Source organism: Cynocephalus volans, chromosome 7, assembly GCF_027409185.1.
Source record: "Cynocephalus volans isolate mCynVol1 chromosome 7, mCynVol1.pri, whole genome shotgun sequence".
In the NCBI taxonomy this organism is placed as follows: Eukaryota; Metazoa; Chordata; class Mammalia; order Dermoptera; family Cynocephalidae; genus Cynocephalus; species Cynocephalus volans.
This window is the reverse complement of record NC_084466.1, coordinates 69493496-69509958: the sequence shown is the minus strand read 5'-3', so window position 1 is coordinate 69509958 and position 16463 is coordinate 69493496. Positions and strand designations below refer to the sequence as shown.

The 16463-nt window shown below is 41.1% G+C and overlaps 1 protein-coding gene across 1 annotated transcript in view; it reads left to right on the top strand.

Annotated features, from left to right (window-relative positions):
• NEK5 (NIMA related kinase 5) overlaps positions 1 to 16463 on the top strand; it is a 107347-nt gene that overhangs the window by 55170 nt on the left and 35714 nt on the right. Inside the window, exons 18-21 of the mRNA XM_063103469.1 lie at positions 271 to 397; positions 4311 to 4436; positions 5405 to 5542; positions 5856 to 5858. Of these exons, the coding sequence (XP_062959539.1) occupies positions 271 to 397; positions 4311 to 4436; positions 5405 to 5542; positions 5856 to 5858 (394 nt within the window). The remainder of the gene's footprint in view (positions 1 to 270; positions 398 to 4310; positions 4437 to 5404; positions 5543 to 5855; positions 5859 to 16463) is intronic.

Sequence of the window (16463 nt, the reverse complement as noted above, 5' to 3'; positions counted from 1 at the left end):
AATATTGAAGACAGAAAGTCTGGGTAAAATTAAGTTGCCCTATGACAGCACTTGTCACTATTAACAAGAAGAAATGGAAACATTCCTATTTCCATCTTATTCCAACGTAGTTCCAGTTTTAAAACTCTATGGATATATTTGTTTAATAAACATATATTGAATACTTACCATATATCTTTCTAATTAGTGTTACTTGGAACACAAACTTTTTTAAAAACATTTTTTCAAAGTATGGCTTATTTCTCATGAAACACTGTGGAATTGCTTTAGGCAATGGATATGCTAAATGAAACTTTGATCTTTGAGGACGGCATGAAGTTTAAGGAATATAAGTATATAAAGGAGCATGAAGATTGTACAGACAAAGCATTTGAAAAACTCTGTTGTCCAGAAGCAGGTATGTGTTCTCTGAAAGCTGTAGATCAGAAGGAGCCATTACATTAGCAATTGGTCCTGATCTCTCCCCACTCATTTCCTGAGGCTCCTCATCTCCTGCCCACGTGTGTGATGTCTGCTCCCTGAGATCCAGCCTCTTCTCCTGCTCCACACTGTGGGCAGTTTCACCTGCACCCTCCCGCAGCTTCAGCTACTCCCAGGGGCCCCCACTCACCAGTCTTTTTCATTCTCTGCTGGAAAGCTCAGTGGACAAGTGCCAAGAGCATCTCAAACTCAGCATGTGTAAAATCAAACTTCTGAGCTCTTCCTTCCCAGTGACCCTTTATTTTGGTCAACACCATCCCCAGGGAGACAGTTCCTGCTACGCACCCAAGGAGGCCTCTACTCTGAGATGTCTCTGGAGTCTTCTCCTTCAGCCCCTCTGCCACTAGTTCAGGACTCTGTCATCCCTCAGCAGTGTGGTGTGGTAGGGAAATGCATGGAGACAGACAAGTCTGAATCCCAGTTGGCACTGCCACTTTCTGATCGTGTGACTTTTCTCTTACAAGTTACTTCAATGCTCTTAATCTCAGTTTCTTGTTAGGAAAGTGGGAGAGGGTGATAGTAGTAGTAATAGCCACATAGGGTTATTGTGAGGACTAAACTGAAGTTTGATATGCAAAGTACCTGGCACATATTAGGTACTTAATAAATGCTATTCTCTCAGTTTTCCATTTGCCTCTCCTCACTGTATTACCTTATTCTCTTATGTGTCCTTATTTTATCTAGTACTTCCCCGTCATTCTCTACATGGTTGCTAGAGTTATTTTGTCATATTATTACCCTGCTCAGACTTTTTGCGATAATGCCTGTAGGATACAATTCATTCCGTATAGCATCACATTTAACACTGCATGACCTAATCCTGTGCTGGCCAACATTTCCTACCCCACCCTTTGGAAAAATCTTTATTCAATTCAGCAGGCCTCTTATTGAGAGTCTCCCTCGTGTCACAGTCTGTGTTCAGTGGTGGGAACTCAAAGATGAATGAAACCTGGGCCCTGCCCTCAATATCACAGAAGTGTCACGAGCAGAGGAGAGGCAGCACAAAACATGTTTTCTGAGCCTGAAATGCTAATCATTGCTAGAGTGAGAGCTTGCTGGAGAGTCAGGACATACCCACTCCCCAGGGGCCTGCCAAGCCATGCAGCTTGGGCTTTTTGCTGTGTGGATGCTGACTTTCAATCAAAGGAAATGAAAGCATAATTGCAATTGAGAAAGATCATGCTGGCTGCAGATTGAAGGATGGCATAGGGGGCCAAGACCGAAGGCAGGAGAATAGTCCAGGTGGGAAACACAGGTGCAGGAGCCAGAGCAGTGCAGTGAGAATAGACAGAGTGTGGGGCTGAGGAAGAGAAGAGGCACAAGGATACTTCCATGCAGAAGGAGGTCAGCAGAGATCACGTCATGATATAAATTTGGAACATGTTGTGGTTTAGTCTCTATAAGCATCAGTTGGAGATGTTTTAGAAGGTGCTAGCTGTTTAAGACTGAAGGCCTGGGGCAAATCAGAGCTGAAGATAATTTGGCAGTCCTTAGCATATACGTGGTCTTTAAACCTTGCTGATGGTTGAAAATACCTAGGCAGAGGGACTAGAGTGAGGAGGAAATGGAGCTTAGGACAGAATCCTAGCACTAGGTAGACAAGTACTGAGAGAATCAGGAGAAGGTGAAGCCAAAGGAAGAGAGAGAGTTCACAAAGGAGGCCCAGGATTTGGCAACATGGACTGGAAGAGAAAGGCCAGATGAGGTGGGCTGAGTAATAGGAGCCCTTAGTGGCCTCACTGAAAGCAGTTTCAGTGAAAAGTGTGAATTCAAATGTCTTTGCTTCAGTTTGTTGGAAAGAGGAGAGAGTGGGTTGGCTCTTTTTTAGATAAAAGGAAAAAGAAACCCCACAAATATGTACAAGTACATATTAAAATAAAAATAAAATAGGCTGGCTGGTTAGCTCAGATGGGTAGAGTGTGGTGTTGTAACACCAAGGTCAAGGGTTCAGATCCCTGTACTGTCTAGTTGCCAAAAAAATAAATCAAATCAAAAAAAGAAAAAAAAAAAACCCTTTATTAGTTTGATACTGAAAATTTTCTCTCATTTTAATCTTCATTCCTATAATTATTATTCAGGCTGAATAATTTTTTTCCATATGTTTATTGACAGTTTGTATTTCTCTTGTGAATTATGTCCTCACGTCTGTCATCCAGTTTTGTTCTATCAAAAATGGCAATTTTTTCCCTTTACAAGACTTATTTAAATCAAACCTTTGCCTGTAATATATGTTGCAAATATTTTCCGCAGTTGGTCTTCAGATCTCATGCACAGTAACAACAGCAATTATGTGTGTATTCACTTAGGAATAAACTTTATAAGAATCGTATAGGGCATATGAATAAAACTGTAAAACTTTACTGAGCTATTTAAAGACCACTTGAATAAATGGACAGAAATAACAATGCTATATATTGGAAATATTCTTTCCAAGTAAACATGGATTTATGGCAATTTCAGTCAAAACCATAATTGGAATTATTTTTCTGGTGCAGAGAGATCTTAGTACATTGGAGAATCTTGGAGATTCTCAACTAGGCAAAAAATTTTGAAAAAGAAGAGCAAGGAAGGGGTACTTGCTAAATATAAAAATATCAAAATATATAAATTACAATCATTGAAACATGATAGTAGCATCAAAATAGATAAAACAGTGAAGAGAAGAGAAAGTTTAGAACAAACCCTAATGTGTATCATAACTTACTGTATGCTACAAGTGACATCACAAGTCAGTGGAGAAAAAAAGGATTATTCAGATAAATGCTGCTGAGCCAACTGGTTAACAATTTGGGGAAAATTGTGAAATCATACCTTATATAATATGATGCAACAAAACAAATTGCAAAAAAACAAATAGTTTATATGTAAGAAAGTTATATATTAGACAATGAAATAAAATAAAATATAAGTAAATTATTTTTTTGGATAGGGAAGAATTAGCTATTCAAAAGACATAGAAAAAAATCACAGAATAAATTAGTAATAGATTCAACTTTGACAGTGCAAAGCTTTAGTAAAGCAAATAATACTAGCCCCTAGAATTGTCATTTTCAATGACTTGTCTGGGGTAAATAATTATTAATGTCCACAAAAATTTAGCTGTAAGTGAAGTCATTACAGTATTATTTATAATAGTGAGAAATCACTAGCAACTTAAAAATCCAGCAGAAAAGAATTAGTTAAATTATGATACATTCATGAAACAAAATACTATGTTTGCTTTAACATGGTTTTATAGAAGAATACTTAAGAACGTTGATATGATATGTAGCTGATTGAAAAAAGCAAGTTATGAGAGGGTATGTAGTGTGTGGTCCAAGTTTTGTTTCAAAACAAAGCAAAAACTATACGCAGGGGGAAAAATTTGAAATTTTAATAGTCTCTGGATGGTGAGATTATGAGTGATTTTTATTTTCTTCTACTTTTCTGATTTTCAAGTTCTCTATAGTGAAAACAGTAATAAAGAAAAAGATAATAAAGTTATTTTTAAATTAAGAAAATGGAACAGATTGCATTTCTATGGAAACTGACTAAAGTAAAAGTTCTCACAGGTGCCTCGAGGGATTTACCCTTTCACCTCACTTACATTTCCTTAGCATTTAGCTGCGTTGGCTAGTCCATCAAATGTTAATAGTGAAAGTGAAACAATTTTTAATTCTGTTTATAATTTCAGTCTTATAGATTACAATCTATGTTAAAATGAAGGTGGTAATTTCTCTGGTTTTGAACGTACCAGCTGAGAGACTGTCTCCAGGTTCTGAAGAACTGTTTGGTGCGATTAGTCACACTTTGGCTGCTTTTGAGTTAATAAGTTGTGTTCTTATACCCAGGGTTTTTCATTAAGGATTCAGTTGCTGCAGAAAACCGGAGGCAGTGGGATACTGGAGCACCCCAGACCCTGCTGCAAATGATGGCAGGGACCGAAGTCACCTCTGCCTGCTCCACTGTGCCTGACAGTGAGTCTGTGATCAGTTAGCACCAGCTGTCAGCAGGGAAGGACACGGTCCCAGGACAGCTGTGTTGCTAGCGCCCATCCTGATGTGATAGTTCCCACTTCTTAGTACAATCTCTTTTTAATTTTAATTTATTTTTAATTGTACATATTAGATTTTGTATCAAAAATGTCTTTCAGAGACATTGTTTTGATTTCTCCCCTACCCCCAGAGAGACTTACCTGCTAATTATCCTAGACAGTTGATTACCCTCAGTATGAAAATGTGAAGGAGGAAAAATCCAGGATACCACCTTCCTCAAAGTGACGAAGAAGGTCCAAGGAAGGGCAGTTGACTTGGTTTACCTTCCAATGCCAACTCAGTAACTTCCTTGCAAGTTATTTTGGAGGAAGGTGGACGGTCATTTTTTTCACCAATAAATTTGAAATGAAAAGAATAGCTATCCCTATAATATTTAGAGAGTTAATAGTGCAAAAATAGATGTAATATTGCTTTGTAAGCCAATGTGCTATTTAATTGTGAGGCGTGTTTAGGGTGATATTTTCAACCCAAATTCCTTCATTTACGTTTGAAGCTCTGACATAGCCTTTCCTTAGAGGAGTTTGCTAGCAACCTCCAACCTCTGGGCATTATCTTCACAGGTAGTAAAGATTTTTATTACTTATTTCCTATGTTCCTCTTGATAACATAGGGCTGAGAGAGAGCTAAAATTTATACCTGTGCTGTAAGGTGAAATACGTAGGTATATCACTGAAATTAGTAATTACAAGTGTATGAAGTGAAAACTGAGGGAAAACCGAGTTTTAGAATAGGTATAGAATAGGTATTTTATCACACCAAAAAACCCAGTTTTTTATTAGTAAAGTGAGGGGTGGGATCAAGTTACTCTCCAAGGTTCTAACATTCTGTGATTTTATAAAAACTCAAATGGAGAAGCATGTTTATTTTCAGTAACACAGTTTCCTCTTCAGATAGCCAAGTTATTGTGATTGAAGGTGTTCCGGAAAATAGGAAACAGTGGCGGCATGAAGTGCCAGGAACGTTGATGAATGTTTTGGCGGCAGCACATCTAATGAGTTGCTCATTTTCTGCTAGCGAAGGAGAATTTGGTATGTGGTTTACTTTTAACAGCATAACCAGTCCCCAGAGGAATTCTGTCAAAGATTTGTAAATGCAGAAAGGGGATAAAAATACCTTCAGCCTGGAGAGAGAATTGGCCATTTCAGAAGCTAATGTCCTTGTCCAAGCTTCTTCCAAATGCCATTAACAAAAGATATGAACTTCCAAGGAGACTGGCGTAATTTTCTTTAATGTAATCAGCTGACAGCTGATGAAAAGTTGAGTAAGCAGAATTAGTGGCTTTGCAGGTGATGATCTAGTGTTGCTTAACTCTATCTGAGAGAGCTGGTTTATTTCTGACAGCCAGTCAGCAGACGCAGATTACTCTCCTATGGGCAATAAAAGGACATCATAATATAGTTTGGGTTTGGTTTTTTGGTCTCCAGTTTTTATCAAGTTTCTGCTTTTGTTTACTTTAACTGTTGTTTTCTACAGTTCGAGGGAGTTCATATCACACGGGGGATTTGGTCCTGTATCGGGTATAGGTGTGAAGTACAAGAAAGGCCATTGCAGGCAGGCAGGGATTCAAACAAGGAGCATCTTTGCAGGTGTGAGGTTTAGGAGCCAGTGTTGCAGAGATACGTGGCCGAGGTGACAAGGAGATAAACGAATAAACTAAGTAGTCATGGAAGCTGATAAATGCTTATAAGGTTAAATATCACTACAAAAATATTAATACGACATTAAGAATAATGCAAGTGAGAAACTTAAGTAATTACTGAAGAGCAGGTCTGTCCGCTTTTTCACATTTGTGATATTCGGGCTCTTTAGCTGAGTCTTAAAGAATGTACAGGGTTATGATGAGACGAGCACATTTTAGGTGGGGAGTTTGGTGTGAAGGATGGACTTGCAGATACACAGGCTGGCTGGAGACTGGAAAAAGCCAGTTTGACTAATGTCTAGAAGCAGCAGAAGGGGCCAGAGTCCCTGAGTCTGTGAAGTCCTTTGGTATTATTACTGACCTCAGTTGACACACGGTTGTTTAAAATTCTAGAGAGATGGAGACAGAGAGACTGACAGAGTCACTGTTTGGAGCTTCTTTCCAGTTCCTTCTAACCACTGCAATGTGCTTATCTTCTCCTTTCTGTGCTGGGGATAAAGCATTGTCTTTAAGGGATGGGAGTGGGGCCTTCAAGAAGGAAGCTTCCCCAGGCCAGGCAGGAGGGACCACACCCATCGTTCATGACAGGGAGATGGTGATGCACTTGGTCGCTATGATGCGTCTTCTTGTGTTTGCTACCGTGATTCTAGGAAAAGATCATAGAAAACCCTTCTTTTGACCTATCATGACAAATTAATTAATTCATGAACATACTGTATTTTCACATGGATGGTTTTTTTTGACTGGTAAGGGGATCGCATGCAGGGGATCGCAACCCTCGGCACGGTGTGGTCTGCCCCACACTCAGCCAGTGAGCGCACCGGCCATCCCTATACAGGATCCGAACCCATGGCCTCAGCGCCACCAGCGCCACACTCTCCCAAGTGAGCCACAGGGCTGGCCCCACATGGAGGGTTTTACATTAGGTATAGATGGGCAGTTTATCTCATTAGCAGAATTGAATGTAAAAACTTGCCTCCAAGGGCGGCATTCAAAGCCAAATGCAGACATTTTCCTCTGCAAACTGTTAAGGGTGTTGACACCCCTTCCCACTGCGCTTTGCCCTTTCAGAAGAGAACTCTGCTGTTGACCTCACACTCTTTTCTATCCCTGCAGCAACCTTGTCTTCCTGTCTCTGGTCATCTTTTTTCCCCTCCATTTCACCCCCTTCACTCAGATCCTCCTAAAAGGAACCAAGTCTCTTAGCTTAAAATCTTGCAAAAAGGGCCAAGCCCGTGGCGCACTCGGGAGAGTGCGGCGCTGGGAGCGCAGCGACGCTCCCGCCGCGGGTTCAGATCCTACATAGGAATGGCCGGTGCACTCACTGGCTGAGCGCCGGTCACGAAAAGACAAAAAAAAAAAAAATCTTGCAAAAAAAAGATTTCTCTTTATCCTAAGAATAAAATACAGATTCTGCCGACTCTAAGCACCTAAAGATTGGAAGGCCCTTTCTAGCAAATATTCCTCTCTTGCTTTAGAATGCACGTCCCCTCCCTTTGCCAAAATAATTCCCCCTGTAAGATTTCACTCTGATGCAACCTCCCACCCATTCCTGCCATTACGTTTTCTCCCTGCTTTCCCGCTACACTATCAGACAGGGCTCTGCAAAGGTATCTGGGATACGGTGATTCTGAATAGATGTTTTTTGAATGGATAAGTGAAAGAGCCTGTAACTTGATAAATATGCTTCTCTTTAATCCAAAAAATTCTAAGAACCTTTATGTAAGTCCTCACGTTTGTCTGCTGTCTCCCTGTCTTTTCCGTTAGCTGCCTCTGACAGTTTCACATTCATTCAGTCTCACACTCAAATTAATTCACAGTCAAATATTTGTTAAGCCCATGAAATACTGACATTCAGTTATTATATTTGTCATTTAAGTTCAGGTCATAAAAAATGCAGTAGTGATTATATTATGAATTTTTAGTGATTGCTATGAAGAACCTGGATCTGAATTAAACTACAGCCTGTGTACCACTGATTGGGAACCACGGTTTTAAATGATTGAGAAAACATGTTTCATATGAGCATGTTTCCCTAGCTTTCCTCTAGGTTTGGTTTCCCTAATATCCTTACAAGACTGTGATTCTCTGATCAAAATACTATGTTTCACTTTATTTTTTTGCTTAATAACTTTCTTCCTCACTTCCTCTCCTAAGCATATAAGAACTTTGTTTTGATCACACCCCAATTCACTTCTCCATCCCTAACGCCTGTTATAGTGCGTTAAATGTGGCCATAGTATTTGTGAATGAGCATAGAGCCACAGCACATTGTTAGTATTACTTTATGCAAAGGCACGTGATCACCAGTATTTGTGCTGCTATCAAATTGGACAGGGAAATTACACCGTGAAGAATAACTCGTACAGCTGTATGGCGTCTTCATAAAGACTTTCTGCATGTATAAATTGAAAGAAAGTGAGCCGAGATGCTGGGTACTGTTCAAGCTTTATTAAAGAAAGAAATCTGCTGGTCTGCCCTGAAAATGGGGGACAGCACCAGGTGTGGGGGTGGTAGAGCTTATATAGGTATGTTGGTGCCAAGAGCTGGGTGACTTAATTCCGGGGTGGGGATTGAGTTAGGTCACAGGAATGGAGAGTTCTGCGCATGTGGAAATGCCGAAAGTTTCATTTTCTCTGAAACCATGAGACTTCTTGTAAAAGAGAATGGGGGAGGGGAGGGGAGGAGGTGGGCGGCGCCATTTTGTACTTGGGCTTGTCTAAAGTGGCGCTGGTTATGTTGCAGATCTATTATTCCTGCCTTCTAAGTATAGGAAAAAGGGGAAAAGGGCGGAGGTCTCATTCTTCTGCAGCTACTTCCTGCTGGAGATGTGTGGAGATATGGAAAAAATAAAAGATTTAGGTGGCGGGGTATTGGTTTCCTGTGGGGAGGCTGTATTCCTCTGGGGAAGGGTCGCTGATTCTGAGGGGCTGGTATCCTCCTCGCAGGAACAATTTGGCGACCTTTTGGTTGGTGAAAGCCTGCATACATTACTGCAAGAAATTAGAGAAACACCAAAAGAGACAGGGACCAAAAAGCAGGATGAGTCCCAGCACAGTTAGGGGTCCTAGTAGGGGCATAAGCCAGGGTATCCATGGTTCAGTGAAATGGTTGAAGTTGTTTTGGGTCACCCCAGACTCATTTATGTAATAACAGCATTCCTCCCCCAAGAAGAGGCAGGGGCCTTCCTTCTCATCTGTAAGAAAGTAAAATAAAGGGCCCGACAGTTCTGTAAAGCAGGTGTCATGAGTGAGGTGACCTGTCACTGGAGAGAGGAGATGCTGTCTATGCTTAGTTCTTCTGAGAGTTTTTGATAGAATTGAGAGGGAGCAGCAAGGCCCACTGTGCCAGTCCCAGTTGCAGGGAGGATCCCTGCCCCAATTAAAAAAGGTACAATTAGTGCCCTACAGGAGCAGGGGCACTTCCTGGGGGGGGCGAAGTTAGTCCCAGTCCTGTCTCTACCATTTGTCTGGAGGGTAATCTCAGGGATGAGCCAAAAGAATATGCAAGAAATCATGTTACGGGGGCAGGCAACAGGATAATGTCGTTTTACGAAAGAAATATATTCCAGTTTTAGGGCATGGCTGAGGAGGGGGGGAGTGAGTGGTAGCGTTTGGTGTTAGTGAGGCAGAGTGTGGGCAGGCCCCACACAATGCTGACAGTCCCCACTAAGGTGAGATTAAAGTGAAGAGACGTTTGTGGAAACGTTATGGGCTGCATCGACAGGGAGGGGGGCGACCACAAAAAGTTTCTCGTGAAGTGGGAGACAGATGAGTCGCTCGGGCACCAGTCTGATTCACTGAGGACTGCATCATCCCTGCGGACCTGGAACCTCCATGTTCCAGGTAAGGGGGAGCTTGAGATAGGAGGAAAAACACGGGAAGGATGTGAAGAGTTAGGGAGCCAAAAGAATTTAAAGGGCACATTGCCACAATGAAATTGTTAAGAAGCATCCTACTGATAGAAGGTAAAGGAGTGTCAGGAGAAATCTTCTCATAATGTTACACTGCTCTAGGGCAACTGCTGCCAGTCCTGTGTTATAGGCGTCGGGAGAAAATCACCCTTGGAGACTGATGTAAAAAAGAGAAAAAGATTTTTATTTCCAGTGGCCGGGACTGCACCAGCCAATTCAATGTGCGGCCCCAAAACGTCTTTGTTCTCGGTTTTTAAAGCTGCAAGCACAGCAACTCAATCACCTGATCACTGTGCTAGGAGTTATTAGCCAATAAAAGCAAGCCAGCAGTACATGAGTTAATTTTGCAGTTAGCGGAGCTCCTGCCATCCCACTCTCACTTTCTGCCTAACTTTCACACAATAGAGGGGATATCTTAAGTGGCATCAGTCCTGCTCTTAGAAAAGAGGGCGTTACTTCATTCCCCACTGGTTTAAAGGGGATTTTTTAAAGTGAATCTTTGCTTAAGGGTCAATATCTGGTCCCCAATTTTTATGCGTTCCCAATCTTTTGGTGGGATTTGATCATATTGGGAATGGAGAACCAGTAATTTGACGTCTTGCATGGAGGACCGAATCAAATTGAGGAGTTTGTTGAAAAGGCATGGTCCCAAGGTTATTAGCAAGAGGATAATTATTAGTGGTCCCATAAGGCTAGAAATTAAAGTTGTTAGCCATGGAGAGAAGTTAAACCAGGATTCAAACCAGTTAGAGGACTGTTCTTGTTCTAAGTCCCATTGCCTGATGCATTCTCGTAACCTTTTCATGGAGTCTTCAATGACTCCAGTATGATCTGTATATACACAGCACTTTTTCTTTAATGCCAAACAGAGTCCCCCTTGTTGTAGAAAAAGGCAGTCGAGTCCTCTATGGTTTTGGAGTACTACCTCAGAAAGGGAAGACAAGGAAGTTTGGAGGAGGGTTATAGAATTTTCGAGCTCATAATCATTAGTTTTTATATAAAGTCCTTGGTTTTGCACACCACCAAGTGTAAGTCTAGGCTTTCATCCCCATGGGTAGAGTCTGTCTTTGGTGATTTTAGTCAGATTTAGAGACCTAACAGTTTGGTTCACAGGCCTAGCCTTATTGTTTCATTCCCCCCTGAGAGATTTTATCCTCATTATTCTTAAAGTAAAAGGGGCTGGAGGTCTCTTTCTTCTGAAATTACTTTCTGCAGACCATGGGCATAGTCCCTGCCTGAATTTTGGAGCTATAAAATCTCCCATTGGCTGATCTAGTGATTTATAGGGACTTAGTTCCTCTCAGGAAAGGTTGGGTTGGAATCCTTGGGTTATCACCATCTTGACATGGAACTGTAGCCTGCAAGATACAAGCTTTACAAACAGATTAAAAACACAGGGCTAGAAACGGATAACAGGTGTGTTAGTGTTTCTTTTTGAAAAATAATTTTTTCTCCAAGTTTTTCAAATTTATCAAAGGTATCTATAACAAGACTAATTTATTTGCAAAATAAATTTAGTTTTTGGCCAGATTATTTGCATAAAGTGCAGCAAGAGTAATGGCTTATCATATAAGCTCTCTCTTTTTTTTTTTTTTTTTTTGAGTTTGCTTTGCTGGGACATTCATAAGGAATCTCAGATTAGACCTTTAAATGCCACTCGGGTCTTAGGAAGCCTAGCCAAGGATTTGACTTACTCTCTGGTTACCTGTGTGAGTTGGGTGAATTCCTCTCTTCTGGAAGTCCCCAAAATATCAAGGTTCTGGCCTGTCAGAAAGTTACATTCTTTACTTACTGGAAGACCAGGAACCTTATAATTACATAGGCAAGGTATCAGGCCAGTCTCTCCAAGGGGCTTTTTATTGGCTTCATAAAAGGGTCAACCTTAATTCCTTAAGGCAGTCTGGTCATGTCTGAAGGTATGATATTCCAGTCAAAGCTTTGGTAAAATAACCAGTGTTTCCAATTGTGTCCTGTTACAAAAAGAACAGATTCTTATTGAACTTATGCAAATGACTGTATTGCCGTAAAACAACTTGTGAATGGTTTTTTGTTTTTTTTTAATCTTGGAGGGATCAAGTAGAAAGAAAGGTAAGTGTTTTAATTTTTGTTCATAAACATATACTTTAGCAAGCTGTTATACCTTAAAAGATTTTCTTAGATGTAGAAAACAAAACATTAAGAGAATCGGCAGTGTTTCAAAATAAAGAAATTGTAAAAAACTATAATTCCTTTTAATTAGTCTACCAATTAACTTTTGTTGTTTTGACCTTTGTGAACAATTTCACAAACCCATCAGTTTCTTCATTAGAATTTTGGAACTTCAGTTTAAAGCTATTAACTCAAAGTTTGTCAGAAACTACCTATCAGAGTTTTTTTCATGAAATATTTGAAGACGTAACATTTTAAAATTATAATTAAACCAAGATTACGACTGGTAGCATTTATGTCAAGACACAGATATTTAAAAACCTTATAAGATTTTGGAACACATATCCATAACACCTTCAATACTGACAATGCTTTCTCATATAGTCTAATTTATTAAATAAGCCAATTATCTCTGATACATCTTTATATATCCTTCGAGAAGCTCCAGGGCCCTAGGAATTCCTTAAAGTTATTTTAAACTTTCAGAATTTTGTGTTGGAAAGCTGTGTTAAATAACAAAAAAGCTTAAAACACTTAGTTGAATAAAATCACAAATTATTACAAAAAGTAAAACCAAAGTGACAAAGGGTTTTAAAGGCAGAGAGCACAAGAACTTATCATGATAAAACATGAAATAAGCTCTTTAGGCCAGTTATCTAAAAGACAAAGAAAAACTTTTTACAATTTTGTATTAAGAGCAATCAAGTGTTTTTTAGAAAATCTGGTTGTTCCATCACAGGAGAGCAAGTTCTAATCCTGTATTAGAATACTTTTGACATTAATTTTTAGAAAAACTCACATAATTTGTTTTTAAATCCAGTTAATTTTTGACTGTAAAACCCTTTTAACAAACTTATCTACCTAAACCATTATCAAGACTTACTCAGACATTCTATTTTTGTCCTATAGTTCCTACTTTCTAAATAGCCAGTCATTTTACTTTAGGACAAAAATACACTGCACCAGATGCTTTCTTACATAAAAAAATTTTTATTTTATTTTATTTTTCTCTCTAGCCCCTCCAACCATAACCATATCCCCACATCTATAGCCTTTTAAAAATTACCCTTTTCACATATTTGTTTCTTTATTATCAATGTTAAATTAGCCTAATTTGCCTAAAAATTATACATAAAGAAAGGTTTTTCTGGTTTTCGCTGGGTTTTTAATTAAAAGCCTCTAGTAAAGACAAATATAATCTTGTTTGATTAGTAAACCCAGGCAAAGATGTACACTGATAAAAACATTTTTATGTATTCAGGATAGTAAATGCGAGTCCATTTGTCAGAGCAGATTATACAAAGCCCAGTTTGAGTCTCAGCTGTTTTTACCAAATAAGTATTTATGGTTTTTCCAGCCCCAAAACTTGGTTTATTAAGTAGTTTCAAAGGTCTCTAATGAAAGGAATAAAATTCAGCACCAGTTAAAGGATGAGACACAAATGCAAGACAGCTCACCGGAGAAGGTTTTTTTATTCAGTGGGCACATCTGCGTTTATAGGGTTAGAAGAGAGCTGATAGGTTTGCTGAGGACACGGGGCGTTCGGGGATTGGATGGATTGCGTTGCTAAGGGGCCAGGAGCAGGGAGCCTGTGCTGATTGGCGTGCGATTTGTGCCAGCAGGAAGGTATTGTGGCTCCGGCAGGAAGGAGAAGGCGGAAGAGAAGGGTAGCCAGCATCATGATGGGGCGTGGCCGAAAAAGGGTTCTCATACAACCTAATATTCCTCCCTTCTTGTTTTTTAGGAAAAGGGCGACGTTTCTCTTTCTGGCTACTTCCTGCTGGTAGGGGGCATCGTTTGGGAAGGGGTTGGAGTGTCAGGGAGGAATATGGTCAGGAGATTCCATAATATGGTGGAATATAAAAGAACCTCCTGGGGGGTGAAATGGATGAAAGTTCCCTGGAGCCATAAGTCAGTAATCTCTTGAGTCCACTCCTGATATGTAAAAACCGGGTGTCGTAGCCAGGCGTGGAGGAAAGGGCATCTAGGAAGGCATCCATCATGTCCTGTATGTTTCATCAGCATGTGGTGAGGAGTTTCCGAGAAGAGGCGGAGGGTTCATCAGTAGCTAGGAGCTGGTAGTTTCTAAGTAAAAGCTGGTTAAAAGTCTGGTTAGAAATTTTGCCCACTTGGGTTTGTAAAAACTTGAGTATACAAGGTAAAAAAAGGCATACCAGAAGGATTACAGAGGGGGCCGAGGATGGGCAAACCCAGGTAAGGAGAGGGTTGGACATTAGAGAGGAGAATGGGCTGGAGTCGGGTGGGGCACGCAGGCTGGTAGCTAATTCATTGAGTTTAATGATGTTATTTTCTACCACACCTGATTTGTTAATATAATAACAACATTCTTCTCTTAGGAAGAGGCAGGTGCCACCTTTTTCCGCTGTGAGCAGATCAAGGGCTCTCCTGTTCTGGAGGGTCACTTGGGCCAAAGAAGTTATTTGTTTTTGTAGGGAGGTTAGAGATTCTGCCGTGGATGTGAGGGCCCTTTCTAACCTGGATTTAATATATTCGACAGCCCACAGAGAGTGGCCCAGGGCTCCTCCCGAGAGGCCGGCACTGGCGACAGAAATGGTTAAAGACATACCAACCAAGAAGGGAGGAAAGCCGCTCTTTTCTGTCGGTCTGGGGGATTAAGAAGGTGAAACATTTCTGAGCTGGTGTATAGAGTGAGCTGGGGAACAACAGTTACGAGAAGGCAAGGAGAAGTTATGTTGGGGAGGAAAGTGGTGATAAGGGTTCCATTGCACCAAAAAGAGGTTCCAGGCGATGCATGAGTGGTATTTGTGAGGTTAAGACTGTATTGGCAAAAGGGGTCATTGAAAGATTTGGAAATAGTGGGGCCACAAAGGCATGTTCTAGGGAGGAGGGTGTGGTTGCCGTCCTCAGGCTCCCACAAAGGAACATTGGGTAGGGGTGAAGAGGGCAGTGGGGCCTGGGAAGGGTTTGAACGAAGGAGTGAGTCGGTGTTGTTGACTGGGACAGTGGCAAGCAGGGGGCGAGCCAAGGAGGTGCACAAAAAGCAATTTCCATGGGAAATGGATGGAACAGTCTGGTTTAAAAAGGACAGGGTAATTGGAGATAATCTGTAACCAAGTATATATAGGGGAGCCCGGGGCATGAAGGGAAGGGGCGTTTTCATGATGTTTTATGTCTGTAGAGACAAGAGATATAGGGTCGTGAAGAGGAACATAGAAAGAGGAGGAGGATGTTAAAAGTGTTAATACTAAGAGGGAGCATCCTTGTGATCGAGGGGAGGAAGAGCAGGAATGTGGGAAAATCGCAATTTCAGGGGATTAGATGGGTCCGGAGTACCAGAATAAGAGGGAGAAGGAGTAGATGGAGGGGAGCCTTGGGACTCTTCTGAGATATCTTGGATGCCGGTGGGGACGAGGTTCCGGGTGTCTGGTTTTAATCTAGAAATGTGAATCCAGGGAGTAAAACGGTTACCAGGTAAAGAGTTTGGTGGCTGTAGGGGTGCAAAGAATAACTGGGTAGGGACCCTCCCACTTGGGTGTGAGAGGTCCTTTTTCTTCCGGGGAGTTATAATATACTAGCTGTCCAGAGTGGAGAGGCCAGAAGTTTTTAGAGGAAGCAGGGTCAGGAAGAAGCCAATCTTGAAATTTCCAAAGTTCAGAGCGGAGATGGTAAAGGAGAGGTAAATTGAGGTCTGGCGGTATTGGACCCTGTGAGGAAGTGAGCCCTGGAGGTAAGAGGGGACCACCCGTGCATTATTTCAAAAGGAGACAACAGAGAAGATTTTTTTGGAAGAGCCCTTATCCGGAGTAAAGCCAACAGGAGTAGCTGAACACAGTCCAGGTGTAGTTCTAAAAATATTTTTAAGAGTTCTGTTGGATCTCTCTACCTTTCCGGAAGCCTGGGGACGATAGGGACAGTGTAAGTGCCACTGAAAAGAGATAGCTTGGGAAACTTTCTGGGTAATCTGAGAGATAAACTCAGGACGATTGTCTGACTGTAATGAAGTGGGCATTCCAAATCTAGGGATAATCTGAGAGAGAAGGATGGACGCCACTGTAATAGCCCTTTTATTAGACGTGGGGAAGGCCTCTACCCATCCAGAGAAGGTATCTACGAACACTAGGAGATATCTGGTGCATCGTCCAGGCGGCATGTTAGTGACATCCTCCTGCCAATCAGCTGCAGGTGTGTGACCTCTAGCCTGGTGGGAAGGGAAAGGTTTAGGTTTTAAAGGAGTGTTGGGGTTAGTGCGCTGGCAGACTTTACAAGT